This window comes from Cetorhinus maximus, chromosome 17, assembly GCF_964194155.1.
Source record: "Cetorhinus maximus chromosome 17, sCetMax3.hap1.1, whole genome shotgun sequence".
Taxonomy (NCBI): domain Eukaryota; kingdom Metazoa; phylum Chordata; class Chondrichthyes; order Lamniformes; family Cetorhinidae; genus Cetorhinus; species Cetorhinus maximus.
The window spans coordinates 58350600-58375807 of NC_135895.1; the positions used below are offsets into that span (position 1 = coordinate 58350600).

At 41.5% G+C, this 25208-nt stretch overlaps 1 protein-coding gene across 2 annotated transcripts in view; it reads left to right on the plus strand.

Annotated features, from left to right (window-relative positions):
- LOC144692425 (DEP domain-containing protein 1B-like) overlaps positions 1-21970 on the plus strand; it is a 70893-nt gene extending 48923 nt beyond the window's left edge. Inside the window, exons 8-12 of one of the 2 annotated variants that reach the window (XM_078561257.1) lie at positions 260-1345; positions 6928-7100; positions 11610-11786; positions 11945-12130; positions 21558-21970. In XM_078561257.1, coding sequence (XP_078417383.1) covers positions 260-1345; positions 6928-7100; positions 11610-11786; positions 11945-12130; positions 21558-21716 — 1781 coding nt within the window. In that variant the 3' untranslated portion in view covers positions 21717-21970. The remainder of the gene's footprint in view (positions 1-259; positions 1346-6927; positions 7101-11609; positions 11787-11944; positions 12131-21557) is intronic. The other variant, XM_078561259.1, reaches the window with a different exon arrangement.
- Positions 21971-25208: the final 3238 nt, after the last annotated feature.

Sequence of the window (25208 nt, forward strand, 5' to 3'; positions counted from 1 at the left end):
CTTAATGAAAGGTTTATTGTACTTAATGCTTCTTTTAAACTGTGATTTTACGAATGCTTTTGAGAAGGGGTAGTTAAACACAAAAGTAAGTTGTACCCTTTTGTAATTGTTGCTGTATGTATTTTTCAGTCTGCTTTGTGTTTTCTATGTTACTAACACATTTTGCAATGTGTATTTTGTTGTTCTTGCTGAGCTCATTGCTAATGTTTATTGTTTATTTGCACTCTGTGTACCTAAATCTGTTCTGGTTTTCTGCTAGTTTTATGTGGTTACATCATGGTCTCAAACAGACAGCAAGGAAAGCGCAAGAATTTGGATGAACTCGGTTGTCCACAGCCAGCAAAATCACAGCATTTGAATAGCCATATAAATTCTTTCAAATCAACAGAGTGCCTGTTACTAAGCTTAATTCGCAAAGACATTTCAAAAGAAAACAACCCTTTGTTTGAACCAGAACAGCAACAGGAGGAAATGCAATGTACATCTGTGGAAAAATTAAATCGAAATGAGCACAACCTTCAAAAAGGATGTGCTAGACGTCTAAACCAGTGTGCAAAAAGCTGCAGAAAAGCTGATGTCAAAGAGCAGCAGATGGGAGGCAGCTGTCAGAATCTGACTAATTTAAAGAATGATCACAAACAGCACAGTTCTATCAAGTCTAAATGCTACTCAGTAGGCAATATTGTGAATCTTTCAAGTGGAGACAAACTACACAAACCACTGTGCCACACTGACCTAAATGAAGCAAGACATCAAGATGATAATAAACAGTACCATGGTCAGGACATGCAATACCTTGCGAAAAGTAGACCAAAAGCAGAATCCATGTCAAATCTTTATTTGGAAAGTGACAGACAACAAATTTCTAACTCAACTTCTATGTGTAGCTCAGCATGGACCTTGGCTGAATCTGGCAAAGAACCTTGGACTAATTATAAAAATCAAGAATTGCTCAAAGGGGAGTCAACCAATGCCATCAACCAAAAATCAGTTCATTGTCAGGACCAGCAAAATTGGAATATACAATCGCGGAGATTGCATCACTTATCTAAAATGAGCTGCCAAGAGTTAAAAACAACCAGTAACAGTAAAGTATTCAAAGATATAGGCAGCCACTACAATATAAATGCTCCAGTTGCTGAAGTCACTGTGAAACCTGATTTTTCAGCTCAACTAGGACTAAGAAGACCGAGCACGTTCAGCTTAGCTGCTACAGTGGACTGTGACTATCCAGCTTTAGATGGGGCACTTGTGTTCCAATGTCACAAATGTGCTGAGCATGGATCTGAACACCCTTCAACTGGTTGCCACTCGACATTTGTAGGATGTTTAAATGGCACACAAAGTAAGACAAATGCTGAATATTGCATGTATTGCTTGGTGCTTTTGTCTGAGCTTGTGTATTTTTGTCCATGTGTACTTGAAAAAGACCAGTTAAATTTAGCTAAATTTATAAAATTTAATGGAATAGAATGTTTTAAATTAGTATAACTAGAACGATTAATGCAATCACAGGGCGGGATTTTCCGCACCTGCCCGCAGCCGGGATCTTCAGTCCCTCTCAAGTCAATGGACTTCTGGCTGAGGCGCCATCTCGCCCACGGCGGGTCCCGCCCGCGACAGGGCCAGAAAATCCCAGCCACAGCGTTGGTGTACTTTGTGAAATAATTAGATTGTTAGGATTATAGGGCTGGTTGCTGATAGCTAATCCAAACTACTATCAGCAGCCTGATGGTGGCAGCATTGATAGATTATAGTCACTGTACTTCATTCAGACAGGGTAGAGGGAGGTTTGATGTTTGTGTGTTAAGAGTATACCAGTACAATTATTGCTTGAAAAAGAAAGACATGCTGTAAAAGCTTCTCATCATGTGCTCAGAACACAAGAAATAAGAGCAGGAGTAGACCACATGGCCCGAATAGACTGCTTCACCGTTCAATACGATCATGGCTGATCTTGGGTTTCAACTCCACTTTCCTGCCCATTCCCCATACCCCTCAACTCTGAGACCAATTATCTGTTTATCCCAGCCTCAAATGTATTTGACGATGGAGCAACCACACCCTCTGGGGTAGAGAATTTCAGTGATTCATAACCCTTCTGAGTAAAGTAATTTCTCCTCATCTCAGTCCTAAACGATCGGTCCCTTATCCTGAGAATGTGCCCCTGCATTTTAGATATCCCGACCAGCAGAAACAATCTCTCAGCATCTACCCTATCAAGCCCCTTCAGAATTTTGAGGGTCTCAATTAGATCACCTCCCATTCTTCTAAACTCCAGAGAATATGGGTTCAATTTACTCAGTACCTCATCATAGGACAACCCCCTCATTCCAGGGACCAATTTAGTGAATCTTTGCTGTACTGTCTCCAATGCAAGTATATCCTTTCTTTAAATGTGGAGACCAAAACTGCGCACACTGCACCAGATGTGGTCTTGCCAAAACCCTGTAGAATTGTAGCAGGGCTACTTTATCCCTTTACTCTAATCCCCTTGCAATAAAAGCCATCAAGCCATTGACCTTCCTAATTTCTTGCTGTACTTGCATGCTAACTTGCTGCATTTCTTTTGCAAGCACACCCAAGTCTCTTTTTGAACATTAACACTTACAAGTTTCTCACCTTTTTAATAAAAGAAGTTCTGCTTTTCTATTATGACCAAAGTGAATGTCTTCACATTTCCCACATTATACTCCATCTGCTATCTTGTTGCCCACTCTCCTAAAAATCTATATCTCTTTACAGCCTTTCTGTGTCCTCCCTACAGCTTATCTTTCCATCTAGCTTTGTATAATCAAACTTAGATACTTTATATTAATGACTTAGATGAAGAGATAGAGAATAGATTGTAAATAGCTGAGGTCCAGCACTGATCCTTGTTGCACTCCACTATTCACTGCCTGCTAACTTGAAAATGCCCTATTTATACCCACTCTCCCCCTTCCTGTCCATTAACCAATCCTGTAACCATGCCAACATATTACCCCTAACTCCATGAGCCCTTATCTTGCCTATTAACCTTTAGTGTGGCACCTTAGCAAATGTCTTTTGGAAATCCAAGCATACTACATCTGCTAGTTCTCCTTTATTTACTGTACTAGTTATATCCTCAAAACACTCGAATAAATTTGTCAAACAAGATTTCCCTTTAGTAAAACGATATTGTTCTAATTACACTACACTTTTCCAAGTGCATTGCTAAGATTTCCTTAATATATTCCAGCATTTTACCAATGGCAGATGTTAAGTAAACTGGCCTGTAGTTCACTGTTTTCTCTCTCCTTGAAGAGGTGTAACATTTGCCAACTTCCAATCTGATGGGACTGTTCCCAAATCTAAAGAATTTTAGAAAATTGTAGTTAGTGCATCCATTATCCCTGCAGCTATCTCTTTTTAAAACCCTGAATTGTAGACCATCAGGTTCTTGGAATTTGTCTGATTTTAGTCCCTTCAGTTTCTGCAATACTTCTTTGCTGGTATTAATTTTGCTTAATTTCCTCTCACTTTTTAGCCCCTGGGTTACTGTCAATTTCTGGTACAAAACTTGTCTTCTCTGAAGACAGAAAATATTTATTCAATGCCTCTGCCATTTCCTCATTCCCAATAGTTTCTCCAGTCTCTGCCTTTAAGAGACCATTATTTATTTTAGTTACTCTAATTCTGGCTAGTTTACTCATTCTTTTTTTTCCCCTTATTAACTTTTGGTGGCCCTTTGCTGGTTTCTAAAACACTGCCAATCCTCAGACTTGCTACTGTTTTTTTGCAATGTTGTAAGCCTCTTCTTTCAATCTATCCTTAACTTCCTGAATAAGCCTCAGATGGGTCTTTCTTGCTGAGTTCTTGTTTTTTAATAGAATGCATTTTTTGAACATTTTGAATCGTTTAACTGTTGACCACTCTTTGTTTACCGCCATATCTTTTAGTCTATTTACCCAATTAACTACAGTCAGTTCTCCCCTCATACCTATATAATATAATTGGCTTTGTTTAAGTTAAGATTCTTCTTTGTGATAGTACTATGTCACTTCAAACTTAACTTGGGGATCATAATACCACTGAATTCTATATTTCCCAGTGGATCTTTTACTATGACATTACTAATTGTCCCTGCTTCATTACACAACACTAGATCTAAGATAGCATTATGCCTAGTTAGTTCCACAACGTATTGCTCCAAGCAACTGTCAAACATTCTACAAACTATCTAACCCACTCTTGCCAATTTAATTGTCCCAGCCTATATGAAGATTAAAGTCCCCCACAATTATCACATTGCCTTTTGTTACAAGCTCCAATAATTTTTTTGTTTAATGCTTTGTCCAATATTATAACAATGTTAGGGGGGCTATAAATTACTTTGTGTTTTCTGACTCTTGCTATATTTAATTCCTACCCATACTGATTCTGCCTGCCTTTGCAAATATTGTGTACCCTGGAATATTTATTTCCCAACCTTGATCACCTAGTAACCATGTTTCTGCAATGGTGATTAGATCTAAATCTTTTGCATCTATTTGTGCCACTAGTTTGTTCACCTTATTGCATTCAGATATAGAACTTTTTTTTACTTCTATTCTCTACAAGGACCTTTATACACTGATATACAATTTTTGTTAAACTCTCTGCCCCTTCCAATCCCATTCTGTTTCCCTTTATTCACATCACTATACTACTCCAATGCCTCAACCTTTCTCTTTGGATTTCTAAATCTCCCTTCACCCGAACCCCCAACACCCCACTTGTTAATTTAAACCCCTGTCCACAGTTCTAGTTATATGATTGGCCAGGACGCTGGTCCCTGCCAGGTTCAAGTAGAACCCATCCCAACAGAATAGCTCTTTCTTCCTGAGTACTGATGCCAGTGTTCCATGAATCAAAACACTTTCTTCCACACCAATCTTTGAGCCATGTGTTCTAATCTGCTTGACCCAATGCCAATTGGCGAGTGGCTCTGGTAACATTTTAATACCCATGCTGTTTGTTCCCATCTGGCCCACGACAACTGGATTCTCCCCCTCCACTGCAAGTTCCTCCCCAGCCGCAAGGATATGTCCTTAACTCTGGCACTGGGCAGGCAACACAATCTTTGTAGCCCCCAGTTGTGGCTGCAGAGAACAGTATCTAACCCCTGATTATATTCTATCCTCTCATTACCACATTCCCCTTTGCTCCCCCCACTTAAATGGCATCCTTTACCAAGGTGTGATGGCCAGTTCACTCATCCACTTTGCAGTCCTTCTCTTCATACACACAGTTGGCAAGCACCTCATAGCCGTTGGACAATTGCAAAGGCTGAGTCTTCCAACACTACATGTTGATTTACCCATACCTGCTTGACTCACAGTCACACCTTCCTATCCCTGACCATTGACCAACTCTGCCTCCTGAAATAAAGTGTCCAGGTAATTTTCCCCCTCTCTGCGTCACAGTGTCTGCAGCTCAACCTCCAGCTCAACGACTCTGAGCTGACGTCCCTCAAGCTGCAGGATCACATTGGTGTCCATGAGCTCTCACATTCTGCAGCTACCATACATCAACTAAATCACTCATTAAATTTTAATGTGTGCTTATATTCTTAAATAAATGTTCTATTTACCCTGATTTAAAATTTTTAAAAGATAAATAGGAAATCAAGAATTCATCAAGACAGATGCAAAAATGCCAAACTTCTGTGGGAATAGCAATTTATACTGCATGAGAAAAGGGTACTGATTTGTTGGTAAGTTGGCTCTGGTCAATGCTGCCATGATGCCTGCACCAGATCCTACGTATCATGTCAATATCACTGCTCATGTATTGCAAATACTCATGGACCTGCAGTCACCATTTTTGGATCTAGAAAGTTTCCAGTCTACCTCAAATTACCCTGGAAGGGCAAAGTATCTCAAAAATTTGAACAACCGGTGAAGTTGATGTTTCACGCTGCTACTGTGCAATGGCAATACAAGTGGTGTTTTCCACAAGCAGGGTGCTGCTGTCAAGCCAAAAATATGTTCTGCCTACCACACAAATGAGTAACATAGTGTATGAATTCCAGTGCCGGTGCAATGCCAGGTACATGGGCTGTACATCCCAACAATTGACAAATCGTATCAAACAACACACCCCTCTGGCTATTCACAATAGACAGAATACTGACCATATTCAACCTACCTGTGCTTGTAAAATTCAAAATAATGTCTAACGTAAAATGTGATTTTGCAATTGGACGGTACTTGCTGAACAATCCTGAGCGTGCTAAGAATTACACTAACAACCAATTTAAGATAATCAGCCAGGTTCACAATTTAGCTTACTGAAGCTTGCTAGAAGCTGTGTATATTCATATGCAGGGACCTGTGCTCTGCAGGCAAAAGGAATATGCCCAGACATTGCACTTTTTTGCATAAACAGAGCATGGGGGACAGTAGCTCCTTGGGCATTTGCCATGGCAACATTGGTTGGCTCTGGTCAATCAGCACCATTTTATTATGTAGTGTAAATTGTTTCCATTGAAATTTGGCATTCCTGTATCTGTCCTGATGAGTAAGACAAAAAGCTTTGACAGCATGTCTCTTTTTTTTTCAGCAATATTCAAGTCCTATACCACCAAGCGACTTTTTTTTATTCATTCACAGGATGTGGCCTTCGCTGGCTAGGCCAGCATTCATTGCCCATCCCTAATTGCCCTTGAAGGTGGTGACGAGCTGTCTTCTTGAACCGCTGCAGTCCCCGTGGTGTAGGTACACCCACTGTACTGTTAACAAATTCTTGTCTTGGTGTATTTGATTTGTTTTTAAGAAAATCTAATTTGTATAGTACATGTTCAAATTTAGCTTTAGAAGAAATTAGCTACACACATTGATTTCTAGAAATATTTTGTGTATTTATGCATCAGATGAAGGTTGGGGAAAATATATTAAAACTTAATTCCTAACCATGCTACAGGTTTGCTACAACCTCAGCTGGAGCAGGTTGCTGTAGAAGCCCTTCAGATATGTTGCCTCTTCTTGCCTCCGCCTAACCGTAGAAAACTGCAACTACTTATGCGCATGATATCTCGCATAAGCCAGAATGTTGATATGCCACAACTCCATGAAGCTATGGGAACAAGAATGTTGGTATGTGGCTACCTTAATATCACATTGACCTGGTAAATGAAATGTGACATGCCTTGGTGCCAAGCTGAATTCATACAAATTCTGATATTTTTTTCATATGTTTTCCATATGGTAACTTAAAACGGATTCTGTACTCCAGATGAGAATGACATGCATCCAATCTTGACATCAGGCACTTGCAGATCAGACACAGCCAATCAGCTGCAGAGTAAAGTTTCTTTTGCAGACCTCTGTCTACCTGCAGAAATAGTAGCTCCTATTGCACCATTGCACTTAGTTTCATTTTCCATATCAGCCATCTCACAATAAGAGATGTCCAAAATAAAACTCATGTAAATGTGATCTTAAAAAAATGGTCAAGTAATAAACTGGGAATAACTTGCACCAACCTGCATCATTGGTACGCTAGGAAGGAATAAAAGGGAAGAAAAGCATTCTTTGCCTCGTTATTCAGTGGGAAACAACATGTCATGTGGCACTCCTCTGTTCAAACTAGTAGTGTAACAGTTTGAAGTTTGGTCTCTGCTTTAGCTTATGGCATCCTGGATAGAAACAAACATTCAAGGATGAGAAGTTTTCACCGTTTGGTGAATTTCTGTCTTTTTCAAATATGGAATTCCGCCCTTGGAAATGATTTTCTGACCTCCGCCTCTCTGTAGTTGTTGTGCTCAACCATGATTTCATGTGATCTCAGCCAATACCTCAGCTAACCAGGGTGCAATCTATGAACTCCCGTGTGGGGAGCCCCATCGCAGCTCTTTTTTATTTTTGTTCATTTCATGGGATGTGTACATCACTGGCTAGGCCAGCATTTATTGCCCATCCCCAGGGATATAGGAACATAGGAGCAGGAGTAGGCTATTCGGCCCCTAGAGCCTACTCCACCATTCAACTAGATCATGGCTGATCTTTTACCACATGCCATCTTCCCGCACTATCTCTGTATTATGTCAGTGGTATCTAGAAGTTTATTGACCGCTGCTTTGAACAGATTCAATTCCTGAGCCTCCACAGCCCTCTGGGGTAGAGAATTCCAAAGATTCACCACGCTTTGATTAAAGAAATTCCTCCTCTCTGTCCTAAATGGCCTACCTCTTATCCTGAGCCTGTGTTCCCTGGTTTTAGACCTCCCACCACCCCCAACCAGGGGAAACACCCTGCATCTACCCTGTTGAGCCCTGTAAAAATTTTATATGTTTGAATGAGATCACCACTCATTCTTCTAAACTCAAGAGAACTGAGATCTATTCTCTTCAATCTCCTCATAGGACAATCCCAGGGATTAGTTTGGTGAACCTTCGTTCCATTCCTTCTAAGGCTAGTATATCCTTGGGTAAAGAGACCAAAACTGCACACACTGCTCCAGGTGTGGTCTCACCAAGGCTCAATACAACTGCTGCAAGACTTCCTTGCCCCTGTACACAAATTTCCAATGCAATAAAGTCTAACATACCATTTGCCTTCTTAATTGCTTGTTGCATTTGCATATTAGCTTTCAGTGACTTATGAACAAAACACCCAGCTGCCTTTGGGCATCAACACTTCCCAATCTCTCACCATTTAAGAAATGCTCTGCATTTCTGTTTTTCCTATCAAAGTGGATAACTTCACATTATTCCATCTGTCATATTCTTGCCACTCACTTAATCTGCCTGAATCGCCTTGAAGCCTCTCTGCATCCTCCTCACAACTCACAAGTTTTGTGTCATCAGCACAATTGCCCTTTAAGATAGTAGTGAGTTGCCTTCTTGAACCGCTACAGTCCATGTGTTGTAGGAATACCCAAAGTGCTGTTAGGAAGGGAGTTCCAGGTTTTTGACCCAACAACAGTGAAGGAACAGCAATATAGTTCCAAGTCAGGATGGTGTGGCTTGGAAGGGAATTGCAGCTGGTGGTATTTCCATGCATTTGCTGCCCTTGCCCTTCTAGATGGCAGAGGTTACGGGTTTGGAAGGTGCTGTCGAAAGAGCCTTGGTGAGTTGCTGCAGTGCATCTTGTAGATGGTAGACACTGCTGCCACTGTGTCGGTGATGGAGGAAGTGAGTGAATGTTGAAGGCGGTGGTTGGGGTGCCACTCAAGGGCTAATTTGTCCAGGTTGGTGTCTAGCTTCTTGAGTGTTATTGGAGCTGCACTCATCCAGGCAAGTAGAGAGTATTCCATCACACTCTTGGTCTGTGCATTATAGATGGTGGACAGGCTTTGGAGAGTCAGGAGGCGAGTTTCTCTGCAGAATTCCCAGCCTCTGACCTGCTCTTGTAACCACAATATTTATATGGCTAGTCCAGTTCAGTTTCTGGTCAAATGGCAACGTCCTCCCCGTGCTCCCCCCCAACCACCCCATCCAGGATGTTGATAGCGAGGGATTCCACGATGGTAGTGCCATTGAATGTTATGGGGAGAGGGTTAGATTCTCTCTTTTTGGAGGATAGTCAGTCATTGCCTGGCACTTATGTGGCACAAATGTTGCTTGCCACTTACTAGCCCAAGCCTAAATGTTATCCAGGTCTTGCTGCATATGGACACTGAAAGCTTCAATATTTGAGGACTCAGGAATGGTGCTGAGCATTGTGCAATCATCAGTGAACATCCCCGCTTCTGACCTTTATGATGGAGGGAAGGTCATTGATGAAGCAGCTGAAAATTGTTGGGACTGGGACACTACCCTGAAGAACTCCTGCAGCAATGTCCCAGGACTGAGATGATTGACCTCCAGTGACCAGAACCATTATCTTTTTGTGCTAGGTATGACTCCAATTAGAAGAGAGTTTTCGCTCCCGATTCCCGTTGACTTCAGTTTTGCTAGGGCTCCTTGATGCCACATGGTGAAATTCTGCCTTGACGTCAAGGGCAGTCACTCCTACTTCACTTTTGAGCTCAGCTGTTTAGTCCATGTTTGAACGAAGGCAGTAATGAATTCAGGAGCTGAGTGGTTCTGGCGGAACCCAAACTGAGCGTCAGCGAGCAGGTTATTTCTAAGCAAGTGTTACTTGATTCCCTCGTTTTCCTAATTTAGTTTAATTGGTTTCATCAAAAGAAAAGCACTGTCAATAGCATCTTCAATAGCTGATGATTGACCCTTGATGCCATTAATTGGCCTGGTTAGATTTGCCCTGCTTTTTGTGGACGGGCCATACCTGGGCAATTTTCCACATTTCTGGGTAGATGCCAGTGTTATAGTAGTACTGGAACAGCTTCACTAGCGGCATGGCTAGTTCTGAACCTGAACACCAACTGCCGCCACTCAGCCTTGCACCAGCCCAGACCCAGCTGTCTCACTCATCTCACCAGGAGGGTGTGCTCTGCTATTAGCCACATGGTGGAGCCGTGGGCTTCAGAAGCGAATGGGAGGGGTCATAGAGGAGGAGGAGGGAGCAGTGGAGCCCATGTCTCTGCTGATTGTAGTGAATCAGAGACAGTTTTCAGGCCTATGGAGTCCCAGGGCAGCTTGGTATTGTTATAAGGCTGTTGGAAAGGCCAAGCTGCTGAATAAACGATGTCACAGTCTAGCATGCTGCTGCAGTCACTGTACCGATTGACTGGGTGCAACATACTGATACCCAGAGGTAAAGTTATTCTTTGAAGTCCAATGAATTTCCAGGTCTGTATATGGTTGATGTGCAAAGGAAACGTTACACATTGCTTTTTTGTGTCTACATCCCTGCTAATATTTGGGTCAAATGTTGACCAAAGCGTCGACAAGTTTCTTGACTTTTCCTCCTTGTTCAGCTACTATTACAAATATGTGATCAGTGGGAGATGGGGGGGATGGTTGGGAAGAGGGGCTGCTGAGTCATTCATCGGGGGAAGAGGGATTGCCATATAACCTTTGTGTGAAAGGTGTCCTAAAATCCCATTTGCTTCCAGCATATACTTCAATTTATGACTCACCTACATTTGGAAATGGTCTTTCATTATTTACCATCTCAAAATTTTGATTTCCCCCAGTCTTCTATTATTTAACATTTTTCCCCAAGTCTCTTCATAAAGATGAAGAATACCACAACTGGGAGTGGAACACTTTTACATTTTTTTGTCATATGAAGGAAAAATCAGGCAGAACTTATGCTCATGATTACTCTACTCTCCAGTGTCCCCCACTGAGAATGTGTGTGTGTGGACACCAGGCAAGAACTATGTCAGGTCTGAGTGGTAATGCATAACCCATGACTCCTACTGTCATGATGAACATCATGTCATATCAATAGCCTGCTGGCACATATTATATAGACATAGTTATGAAGAGTGAGCATTTGAGTGAAGGATACTTACAGGAGGAGGAATGCCAGCAAGGCATCCCAGGGTCTTCATCCCATGACACTCCAAGGGTGCCCTGCTGCTCAACCTCCCCTCTGCCAATGACCCCATTGCCTCCAGAAAGGTGAGCTGTCACTATAACATTCTGAGTTTCTGTCCTGGGGGAGAAAAACTATTAAACAAAAAGGAGAAAATATTGAACGATGAAATTTGGCATGCTATTCGTTGACTGCACATTTTGGTTTACTTAATAGGTGGTTCAAACGTTTTCACATTGTATACTACGTTGTGAAAAAGAAGCTGACCTTGATGAATTACTAGGCACACGACTAGTTTCCTTTATTTTGGACCACCATCAAGAGATTTTGCAGGTACCACTTTATTTGAAGAATGCTGTTGACAACCACATCAATCATCTCCAAAGGGTCCAGGTAGGCTATACTTCCGTTAGTAATAAATTATTTTAAAAGTATGTGTGTTAGTGGATGTGTTTTAATTTCATGCAACATAGCAGTAACATGAATCTCAGTCAAACATACTTTTAACACTTTTGAGTTACGTGTATTAATTTTTCCTTATTGTTTTTCAGATTACATATCCATGCACAAACATAAATGATACGGTCCCAATGTATGCATTCTGCCAACAGATAAGTACAAAAGAATTTGAAGAGCAAAGGGTTTCTGTGTCTCAGGTTGCCATAGCTGAGTTGTTGGAAAATATTGTGGAAGACAAGAAATTGTCAGCTAAAGACAAGAGGAAAAAGCTTAAACAAGTAGGCAAAGGAAGTATCTTTTTGTGATGCAAGTTTTTTTTGATGGGCAAGATAATTGTACAAATAACCTAACAGCCAATTTAAGAAGTGATTAAATCAGTTGTACCATCCTTTTGCAGAAAAAGGCACAGTTCCTTAGACTCAATAGTCTTAAAATGTTACTTAGAATGTTACTTAGACTTTGTTCTATTGTATAGATGTTTCAAATCATTACTGCAAGGAGGTATAACTTCACATTTATCCAATTTTGGCTCCAGGACTGTTTAAAATTATACTTGCATCAAAGAACCACTTCAACAATAGGAGATTCTGTAATACCTTGTTTCCTGGTGTTGTGTAATGACTCTCATTTGTATACCTGTGGATTTCACTGGTTACAACTGAAAATTGTGACCTCAGTGGCCTGAGCTGTCCATAAGCATTACCTGGGAAATGGTGTGCTGCATCTCTTATGATATTCAAGCACTGAATGCAAGGATAATCTGTCTGCACAGGTTCCTTCTCATGCAGTATTTCATGAAATTTAATTTGCTTTCCTTTTCTAAGGAATAGTGGTTCAGAAATGGGTCATTCTTTTTTTGTTCATTTATGGGATGTGAGCGTCGCTGGCTGGCCAGCATTTATTGTCCATTCCTAATTGCCCTTGAGCTGCCTTCTTGAACCACTGTAGTTTCTGTGGTATAGGTACACCCACAATGCTGTTAGGGAGGGGGTTCCAGGATTTTGACCCAGCTTGTCTGTGCCCACGTTGATGTTCCTCACAAACCTCTTCTAACCCTTATCAGGCTATCTTCTTATTCCTTTCTCGATCATGTACTTATCTAGTTTCCCCTTAAGCGCTTCTCTGCTATTTGCTTCAAATAGTCGTTTTGGTAGCATGTTTCACCTTACTTTTCTGGTAAAGAAGGGATTTTGTTAATTCTGTATTGAATTTATAACTGGCTTACATTTTATGGCCTCCAGTTTTGAACACTCCCAGAAGTGGGAACATCTTCTGTCTACCCTATTAAACCTTTGTATTATAAGAACTTAAATAAGAGCAGGAGTAGATCATATGGCCCCCCTTGAACCTGCTCCACCATTCAATACAATCATGGCTAATCTTCAGCCTTAACTCCACTTTCCTGTCCATTCCCCATATCCCTTGATTTCCTGAGTCAAAAAATCTGTCTATCCCAGCCTTAAATATGTTCAATGATGAAGCATCCACAACCCTCTAGGGTAGACAATCCAAAGATTCACAATCCTCTGAGTGTAGAAATTTCTCTTCATCTCAGTCATAAATGATAAGCCTGTTATCCTGAGACTCTGTCCCTGTGTTCTAGATTCCTCCTCTAGGGGAAACAATCTCTCTGTCTATCCTGTTAAGCCCCTTCAGAATTTTGTATATTTCAATGAAATCGCCTCTCAGTCTTCTGAACTCCAGAGAGTATAGGCCCAATTTACTCAACCTCTCATCCCAGAAACCAATCCAATGAACCTTTGTTGCATTGCCTCCAATGCAAATATTTCCTTCCTTAAATATGGGGACCAAATCTGTGCACAATTCTCCCGGTGTGCTCTTGCCAAAGGCCTGTAACAGTTGTAACAAGACTTCCTTATTCTTGTACTCTAATCCCCTTGAAATAAAAGCCAACATGCCATTTGCCTTCCTAATTTCTTGCTGTATCTAAATACTGTGTTCCTTGTTTGAACCCAAGAGCCCGAGTCTCTCTGAGCATCAACATTTAAAAGTTTCATACCTTTTTAAAATATATTCTGCTTATCTTAAAGACCGCTATCAGGTCACCCCCTTCGCCTTTTCTTTTCAAGAGAAAACAGCCCAAGCCTGTTCAGTTTTTCTCCAAGTATATCCTCTCAGTCTAGTATCAATCGTCTAGTATCAGCCATGTGAGTACTTTTTGTACTATCTCCAATACCTCTGCTGTTTTTTATAATATGGAGACCAGAACTGTGTGCAGTGCTCCAATTGTGACCTAACTCAGATGCTATACAAGCTTCACATAACTACGCCGCTTTTTAATTCTTTCCCTTTAGAAACAACCCCTAATCTTACTAAAAATACCAACACAGATTAATGATTTGAATATCTGTACCACTAGATCCTTTTACACCTCTACCCATTCAGACTCTTATCATCTAAACAATAAGTGATTTTCTTATTCTTACTATCAAAACCTCACACTTTATATGAACTACACCCCAATTTGGTGTTTCAACTTTTTTGGAAATGTATGTATGATTCCTGCATCCAGTTCATTAATGTGAATAGTGGTTCCAGCACTGATACCTGTTGAACGGCACTTCTCACCTTTTTGCCAGTCTGAGTAGCTACCCTGAGGGCAGGATTTCCCCCGTTTGGGGGGAAGTTGAAGTGCGGGCAGGTCACCATTTTACGTGGGCGGGCTAATTAAGACCCGCCCAGCGTGACGTCAGCACGGAAACGCTGTGCGCCCCCTGTGTTGGGGGGGGGGGATCCCTAAACCCGAGAGTGTGCTCTTTCGTGCATGCGCACGAAAGAGTGCACTCATCCCCCTGAGGCTAAGTGCTGCCTCAGGGAGATCGGCTCTACAGTTAAAAAAAAATATTAAAAATAGAAAAAAATTCCCTAACATGTCCCCTCATGCGACACTGTCACATGAGTTGGGACATGTCCATAACTTTTTAAAAAACTTTAATTAAATTTTTAAAAAACATACATGAAACCTCATCCCGCCTGTGGATGAGGTTTCATGCTTTTTCTAATGCCTGCCAGGGCTCCTGGCCTGCCCACCAACCTTAAAGTTGGACGGGCAGGTCTGTTAATTACTTAAATGACTCTGTCAATGGCCTCAATTGGCCATTGACAGGTTGGCAGGCGCACAGCTGATTTTGCTGAGCCGCTGCCTACCTGAAAATTTAAATGGGACGCGGTGATGTCGGGTGTTCCACCCGATGTCACCGCACGTCATTTTACGCGTTGGTGAGCGGGCCCTGCCCCCTGCTCGCCGACGGGAAAATCTTGCCCTTAATTTCTATTCAGTTCTCTCGTCAGCTCGCTATCCATTCTGCTACCTGACTCCATATGTTCTGACCTTACTATGTGTTACCTTTTTCCAAGGCCTTTTTCAGAAGTCAAATATGCATTACATTGACTACATTACCCAAATCTACTTTTGTTACTTCTGCAAAGAATTCAATAAGATTGGCCAAACCTTCCATTTTGAAGTCTGTAGTGAGTGTTTTTTTTTTTTATTTTCCAGTTGGCTTTCTATTCATTACATCTTTGAGTGAAGACTCCTTCATCTTTCCTATCATGACAAGTGTTAAGCTAATTGGTCTATTGATCACTGGAGCAGAGTTTTTCCAATGGCCTACCACCAAAGAAGTCACTGGGAAAAACATGCCCGCCGCCGATGTCAGCTGTCCTACAGCCATTTAATTCTGAGTACTGCCACCAGAAAAAGTGGCCACTGCTGGGTATACAAGCAGTCATCAGAGTCAGAATGCTAAAGCCCCAGGACAGGGAAGCCTGGGGTCTTGTGGCAGGGTGGGAAGGGGAGGTCTGAGATGGGTGAGGGGATTGAGGGTGGTGATCTGAAGGGCAAACTGGGAGGGAACACCTGGGGACTCGGGCCCTTTTGTTTGGGAGGGGAGGGGAATCCAACCTCAAAAGCGGTCATTAATGGAGATGCCCTGTCGCACCTGAGGACCAACCTGCCAAGTTTCCCCATACACCTCCATCCCCAACTTTCCTTTTTCTCCCCTAATCCCCCCACTGCCACCATCCCTGAACATGTCCTGCTGGCCTTAAAATTGAGACTAGGGTGGGAAGCCTTTTTCTTTAGTTTCAATTTTATCCCTCATTTTATTTATCAATTATGTTTCATTATAGGCTAAGCTTATCCTTGTTTAGTGGAATTTATTTCCTGAACTCTATTATTCATTATTTTTAGGTATTTCCCTACTGCCATCCTCTGTCTTTGTCAGTCAAAATCTTCCTTCAGTTTACCTTCCATAGTTCCATTGTCATCTCGTCAAAAGGAGCTTTTTCCCAACTACTTATTTAGGTCTTAGTCATGTATATGGTTTTCTCAGTCAATATTTTAAACCTCACTGCGTTATGATCACTATTACCTAGATGTTCCCAATGCTTACTTCTCTTTTCTGCTCTGTTCATTTTCCATTATTAGTTCCAGTAGTGGTTCCTCGCTGATTTGGCTTCTTGAATACAGATTTTTTAAAAAGAGTCTTGACACATCTGTTTAAAACTTCTTTCCCTAGTCCCCTTTCCCACCTCTCTTTGCTAGTTTATTTGGGAGTAGCTGAAATTCCCCCAGATTCTAAATCCCTTACTGATTTCCTAGATTTTCCTTTATCTTTTTCCTCCATTTCTGTTCCACTGTTGGATGATCTGTACAATACCCGTCTTAGTGATTGATCTCCTCTTTGTCTCCATTCATATGAATTTGCTTTCTATCTTGATCTTAATTAGTTATCCTTAGTACATCTGATTCCTTGCTATAAATTATCTCCTGTGTCCTCATTCTGTTTTTTTTTCCTTCATGGAATGTGGAGTTGCTGGCAATGTTGTACTAATTGCCCTTGAGAAAGTAGTGCTGAGCTGCTGCATTGGAACCGCTGCTGTCCATTTGGTGTGGGTACACCCACAAAGCTGTTAGGAAGGGAGTTCCAGGATTTTGACCCAGCAACAGTGAAAGACTGGCGATATAGTTCTAAGTCAGGATGGTGTGCGGCTTAGAGGGGATCTTGCAGGTGGTGGTGTTCACATGCACCTGCTGCCTTTGTTTTTCTAGGTGGTAGAGGCCAAAGGAATCTTGGTGAGTTGCTGCAGTGCATCTTGTATATAGTTGTTATGACCCAGGTGAGAAGGGATGAACTGGCTCCTCTCTATTCAACCTATTCAGTTGACCAGAACAAAGGCTTAAGTTTCTTTTTTATGAGGATATGCTTCTTCTAAATCAATGTATTTTACCATTTAAGCCACCATCACCTTTTCTCTGATGATCGAGAATAGTCTGATACCCCTGTAATTGGCCGGATTGGATTTTTCTTTCTTGTGGATGGGACATACCTGGATAATTTTTCTTACTGTCAGGTAGATGCCAGTGTTGTAGCTGTACTGGAACAACTTGCTAGGGACATGGCTATTTCTGGAACAAAAGTCTTCAGTGCTATTGTCGGAATGTTGTCAGGGCCCATAGCCTTTGCAGTATCCAATGCCTTCTGTCATTTCTTGATGATATATGGAGTGAATCAAATTGGCTGAAGATTGGCATCTGTGATGCTAGGGACCTCCGGAGGAGGCTAAGATGGATCATCCACTTGTTACTGTCTTCAGCCAGAAGTGCCAAATGTTTCAGCTTTTATTTTACACTATGTGCAGGGCTCCCCCATCATTTGAGGATAGGGATATTTGTGGTACCGCATCCTCCTGTTAACAACTGGATGTGGCAGGACTGCAGAGGATTCATTGGTTGAGGGATCGCTTAGCTCTGTCAATCGCTGTCTGGCATGCAAGTAGTCCTGTGTTGTAGCTTCGCCACGTTGACCCCTCAGTTTTAAATGTGCCTGTTGCTGCTCCTGGCATACGCTCCCGGACCAAACCTTGGCTTGATGGTAATGGTGGAGAGAAGGATATGTCGGGCCATGAGGTTACAGATTGTGACTGAATCTGCGGCTGATAGCCCACAGTGCCTCATGGTTGCCCAGTTTTGAGCTGAATAATCTGTTCTAAATCTACTCCATTTAGCATGATAGTAGTGCCACACAACATGATAGACGGTATGCTCAGTGAAAATGGGACTTCGGCTTCACAAGGACTATGCAGTCACTCCTACCTGCACTGTCATGGACAGATGCATCTGTGACTTGTAAATTAATGAAGGCAAGGTCTAGTATATTTCAGCTCGGTCAATCGTGGTGCTACTGAACCACTCTTGGTGATAAACATTGAAGTTCCCCACCAAGAGTACATTTTATGCCCTTGCCACCCCCAGTGCCTCTTCCAATTGATGTTCAACACGGAGTACGGATTCATCAACTGAGGTGGGGCAGTGGGTTGTAATCAGTAGGAGGTTTCCTTGTCCGTGTTTACCCTGATGCCATTACACTTCATGGGGTCCAGAGTTTTGGTTGCTGTACAGGCAATTTAATTTGCTTCCATTCCAAGGTCAGAAGTGGGGATATTTGTGAATGTTTGCAATGTTTAATTCGGAACTCCTCATAATGGAGCAATCTGTGCATCAAAATCCGGACTATATTGGGCTGTTGTGTGGTGCAAATGTTGATTGTCACTTGAGTGCCAGGCAATGACCTGCTTTAACAAGAGACAATCTAATCATCATCTCCCCTTAACATTCAATAGCATTACCGTAGCTGAATTCTCATACCATCAACATCCCGAGGGTTACCATTGACCAGAAATTGAACTAGACTAACCATGTAAATACTGCAGCTACAAGAGCAGGTCAGAGGATGGGAATTCTGTGGGGTGTCACCTCCTGACTCCCCAAAGCCTGTCAAAATCTACAAAGTAAGTGTATGATGGAATATTTTCCATTTGCCTGGATGAATGCAGCTCCAACAACACTCAAGAAGCTTGACATCATCCAGGACAAAGCCACTTGCTTGATCCGCGCTCCACCTAACCACCTTAAACATTCAATCCACCACCAACGCACAGTGGCAGCAGTGTGTACCACCTACAAGATGCACTGCAGGAACTTGCTGAGCCTCCTTCAACCTTCCAAACCAGCACCCTGTACCACCTGGGAGAATGCAGGCAACAGATACATGGAAACCACCACGACCTGCAAGTCCTCCTTCAAGTTGGACACCGTTCTAATTTGGAAATATATTGGAGCTCCTTTACTGCTGGGTCAAAATCCTGGAACTCCCTTCCTAACAGCATAGATAGATGTACCACATCACAAGGTCTGCAGTGATTAAAGTGGGCAGGCTCACCACCATCTTAAGAGAAGTTAAGGATGGGCAATAAATGCTGCCTTGATAGCGATGCCCATATTCCATGAGTTAAAAACTGTTTTTGTTAGTTATTTGATTTCATTTTTAAAATTTTTAACAGTCATTTTGTAACCTCCACTTTATACTTGTGATCTGTAATTGTATCCATGACATTGCCTTTACTTTGACTTTGCCTGGATCTCTCTAGCCGTCTGATTAATTTAAAGTTCTATCCACAGTCTTATTTATCCTTATTCTGCTAGGACCTTGGCCCCACCATTCTGGTTCAGTTTGAATATAGCCCAGCAGTATTGCTCCTGCCTGCCCCAGTTGTGGTGTCACTCTCCCTTGAAATGGAAGCCCTTCTTTACATGGCAGCTTTTCAGCCATGAGTTCACCTTCCTGACCTGTCTATCCCTATGACACTTAACACATGACTCGGTCAATAATCTTTAGATTAATATCCATGAAATTTTCCTTTAAATTTAGTTTTTAACCTATAGTGGGCAGAATTTTGCTGTTGGCGAGCAAAGGGTGGGGCCCGCTCGCCGACGCATAAAATGATGCAGGATAACGTCGGGTGAAACCCCCGACAGTATCCCACCCCATTTGCTGCGGGCCCGCCGACCTGTCAATGGCCAATTGAGGTCATTGACAGGATCATTGAAACAATTAAAGGACCTGCCCATCCAACCTTAAGGTTGGCGGGCAGGCCAGGAGCCCCGGCAGGCAATAGAAAAAACATGAAATCTCATCCACTGGCGGGATGAGATTTCATGTAGGGATTTAAAAAGTTTAATAAAGTTTTAGTGTAATTTATGAACATGTCCCATCTCATTGTCACATGAGGGGGACATGTTAAGGATCTTTTTTTCTTCTATTTTTAATGTTTTTATAAGTGTCAGCGATCTCCCTGAGGCAGCAGTTAGCCTCAGGGTGATGTGCACTCTTTTTCGTGCGCATGCGCGAAAGAGCGCACTCTCGCTTTTGGGGAATTCCCCCCCCGCCTGCACAGGAAGCACATAGCGCTTCCCGCCTAATGTCATGCTGGGAGGACCTTAATTGGCCCACCCACGAAAAATGGAGGCGGAGCCCCGCTTCTCCGGCGGGGATCAGCTCCTCGCCTGCCGGAGTTTGGGTCGGGTCGGGCCTGCCCACCCGGCAGGCAGAAAATTCTGCCCAGTATTTCTTTAGCAGAACTTCTTCCTTTTTCTTCCACATCCCAATAAGGACCATGACAGTTGGAATGTCCTTCTCCCTATCTCAATTTCTCTCCAATTGCTCAGAGATATCCTTTACGTTTGGAGGTAGACAATATACCGTTCCAGACTGCTGGTCACAACTGCAGAGGATGCTGTCTATTTCCCCTAATTATTGAACCCCTATGACTGCAGCATTTCTATTCTCTTCTCTCCCCCTCACCCTTGTCCACCCAGACAGCCTCCTAGGTGGTGCTCTGGTTAGCATTCTGACCATCCTTACTGACGTCTTCGTCCTTATCAAATATATTGCACCTGTTGGATAGGACTAGTACTGGTGGGGTTTCTTCCACATCTCCCCTCGATTTTCCCATTACCTGTTAATGGTGGCATTTGCATTGTCACCTTCCTGAACCTGTGCTTTCCTCCTGAGGTGTGACTACTCTGGAGAAACTTATCCTCTCTTGTATCATTCTAATAAATCTCCCAAAATTGACCACAATACTCCACTTGGGGTCAAACCAATGTTGTATGAAGGCTTTGCATATCTGCCTTGTTTTTATGCTCTATGCTTCTATTTATAAAGCCAAGGATCTCTTATGCCTTTTTAACAACCTCCTAAATTCAACCTTCTCCTTTCAATAATCTGATTAGTGCAGAAAAACTGCAGGCAAAGCCAAATTTCTGATTTAGAACAGGTAGCTTCCCTTTATCAAATACTTCTCTGCATCTAATGAAAAGGCCATGTTGGGTACTTATTACATGAGCCTGAAAATGTATGAATTTCCTCAATGCCTGAGGAGTAACATCCTCTCAGATCCTAACTAATTTTTACGGATAATATGTAAAGGCATTAACCTCAAACGGTTTGCAGTTACTTTCACTAGTACTTAATAACAAGTTGGCCAACCATTTTACAATCCACCCAATTTTTTTTTTCCATTGATTGAAATGGGAGGAAAATTAGACAGGATGTAAAATAGGCAGTCAACTGCTGCCCATTTCCCACTTAACAGGAACGGTTAACGTTGAAGGGGTATAGATTAGAATGACAGTTTGTACATTGCTGAGTTGGGGCCACAATGAACTTGTATTTCTTGTGCAATTGGGTATGAATACAGCAATATTATGTTTTATATGTGAAACTTGAACTGCCAATGTTAAATTACCTACCTTGGAAAGAATCTTATTCAAATGTTTGTTCACTAGAAATAACTCTTAGAATTGGTAGAGATTCTTATTAATCCACTTTTTCCCTTCAGTTTCAGAAAGAATATCCAGAAATTTATCAAAACCGCTTCCCCACAACTGACAGCGAGGCCAAACTGTTCCTGGATAAACCCAAGATCAAGCCACCAATGCTGATTGCAATGAAGAAACCACTTAAGAGCCTTCAGAAAATGCAGAGTCTGAGATATTAAATAAAACAAGATCAGGATTTTTGAGCTATTTGCACAAATATTCAAGTAACATCCATGGTCCAGCTCAATGAAGTGAATTTTTTTCTGGAAAGTTTTCCTGAGTCACCTCTATAGAGGTGGAGGGACAAAAACAGAAGCAACAAATGAAGAGCACATACCTCCACCACAATCTGTTAACTCAACATTATTACAATTACACGTCAGTTTTTAGAGGCTTTTCCCTGTCTAGTTGATGCTCTGTAACGACAAAGCTGAAAAAAGAAATCTTTTTTATTTTAAGAGCTTCCATCTAACTGAAGAGGCTTCAAGCCAATCCATATCCAACAACCTGCTCTGAAAATTCCTACTTGCATTTTGACAGCTGTAACAAATTCCACCATTGTGGCTAAGACAATCCACAACATTCTAAATAAAACAATCCATGACACTTTTTTAAAAAGGATCATTTGACTATCTCCCAATGTTAACAGACCCTTTTAAAAAAATTCCAGGATACAGATCCACATCTTCACCAAAAACTAATCGGTTCTTCAGTGACCCATTCCCTATCTACGTACCAAGTTTTGTTGAATCCATTCATTAGTTTTTGAGATGTTGGTTACAGACTAACAGGCAAAAATATTACCACCACCCTAGGTAATGATATGCGCAATGGATCAGTCAGTATCTGCAAATAGATGTCAAGTCAAATTTGGGTGAAGCCCTTTTTTCTGAGAAGCTCTCTTCCCTTTACAGATGCTAACCTATTGAGTACTTGTACCAGTTTTGGATTCACAGCAGTTGTAGACTTTTCTCTTTTATTATAGAGTAGCTTTCATGTACACTGGCAAATATTACACTTTGAACATGACACCAATGCATTAACCTATTACATAGACCAATCTTCTGCCTTGCAATAACTATTGGTTTGTTTTAAGTCTTGCTAAAGCTGCCTGACAGAAATGGGATGGTGGATTGTTAAATAATCCATGTATAAAAGTGCTTTTGTAATGCATTGAATTGTTAATGTATTCTGCACACGTCAACAGTAACAGTTTGAAAAACAAGACCAAGCATAGTTACGTGCTACCGAAGTAACAGAATTATTGAATTCATTAGGAGAAGGTTGACTGCCTTTCTAGTTTAAATATTAAGTCATCATGCCATAACTATATGTGACAAGTCAATAGCACCAAATGTTGAAATGTTTCTGCTTTTTTAAAAAATGGTTTTTAACAATTTGCTGGTAGAGATTTAGAAACTTACAAATTGATAAATTATGTTGTGTAGTTTACTAGCTAATTCAGTTATTGTTTATTATAAAGATTAAGGAATTATTCAATGAAAGTTGTTGTAGTCCTAGAGGACCATAGGCTGTTCTCTCATTAGACAGAGACAACTGGTGGTGAGTTTAACCTGAGGGACACCTCACCTCAGGCAAGGGGCAAGGTTGAGAAGGCGGGGCCTTCATGGATGACCTCAGCCGGTATGGGGAATTGAACATGCACTGTTGGCATTAATCTGCATCACAAACCAACCATCCAGCCAACTGAGCTAACCGACCCCCTGGAATTATTCAAATTTACTATATGAACCCTTTTTACTGGTATGTTTTATCCTGTTAGCTTAAGAAATACTTTCTTAGTAAATCAAATGGAGACTGATTTTCATTTTCACATGCAAGTCTGCTTTAAGTGGTTCAGTACTAAACATCTCTCTGATACTGATGTGCACATAGTACTCAATTAAATTGGTATAATTATTCACAACTTCAGATACAAATTTGAACACTGGAGTAGACACAAATGATATAAGAAAATTGTATGTAAATTAAATTTAAGGAATGGGACAAATTAAAGGAAATTGAGAACCACCAGGCCAAAATAAAGAGAAATGAGATGTGTTGCAGACTTGAGCCTACAAGATAAAAGCCTGAGCAGTGTAGCAGCCAACCCTTCTTTAGCTGTATAGATAAGATTGTGCTGCTAGCAAGGAGATGGCACATTCTGTGCTCCTCCAAGGCATGATTTCACAAGCTGGTATGCTGCAATTGGTTGTAACCAAGTGCTGACTTTTTGAAAGAGCTGTCTCATTTAGTCCCACACCCAGCTTTTTATCCCTAACCTTGCAAATTGGTGCCCTTCAAGTAAGTGTCAAATTGCCTTTTGAAAGTTGTTGTAGCACCTGATTCCATCACCCTTTCTGGTAGTGTGTTCCAGATCTTAACAACAGCCCTTGGAGACAAATAATTATCACCTCTTCTAATTTTACCAGATATTTTAAATCTGACCCTGGGTTACTGACCCACTTACCAGAGGAGATTGTTTTTCACAATTTGTTCTATCAAAATGTCTCGAGGATTAATTAATAGCATTATTGGATCTCGTCATACCTTCATCTGCTCTAAGGAGAACAATTCCATCTTCTCCAATCTATCCCCATAACTGAACTCCTTCATCCCTGGTATCATTCTGGGAATATGGTGGCGTAGTGGTAATGTCACTGAACTAGTAATCCAGACGCCCAGGCTAATGCCCTGGGACATGGGTCAAATTCCACTGCAGCGGCTGGTGGAATTTAAATCAATTAATAAATCTGGAATATATGCTAATCTCTAATGGTGACCATGAACTATTATCAATACTTGTAAAAGCCCGTCTGGTTCACTAATGCCCTTTAGAGAAGAAAATCTGCTGTCTTTACCCAGTCTGGCCTGCTCCAGACCCACAGCGGTTGACTTAACTGCCCCCTGAAATAGCTCAGCAAGCCACTTATTTCAAAGGCAATTAGGGATGGGTAACAAATACAGGCCTTGCCAGCAACGCCCACATTCCATGAAATAATAAAGGAAATAAATTCTGCTAAATCTCCTCTGTACCCTCTTTCAAGGCCTTTATATCCTTCATAAAATGTGCTCACAATTTTACGCAATACTTCAGCGGAGGCCTAACCAGAGGTTTGTAAAAATTTCGCAGCAATTCTTTGTTAATTACTTTGCATATCCTATTTACAAAGCCAAGTCTTCTTACACTTTCTTAACTGCCTCATCAACACCTTGCCACCTTCAAAGGTTTGTGAACATGCACCCACACCCACCTCCCTCTGCTTTGAGAGGTAGCATCCATTTAGCTCAAATAGTACTAAATGGATGCTACCCCCCCAGTGTTCCTCTTAAAGTGCACTTCACATATACCTGCATTAAATTTCATTGTCAAGTGTTTGGTCATTTCACCAGTCTGGCCAGAAAAAATCTGTTCACCATTTTCTGCCACCTATCTCTTAGTTACAAATTAATAGCCTAATCATAAAAGATGTTCACTAGAATCTCTAAACTAGTCTTCTGATCGATTACAGTACTATAGATCATATGCTTCATCTGAATCTTAATCTACATTTCCCCCTATCCTGCTCTGAAGTTAACGATTTAAGAACTACATTTAAATGAATAGTGGCTTTTCAACAAATTACAGAGATCTTCCTCTAGCAGTATAGTGAGAAATCCAAAATGCTACT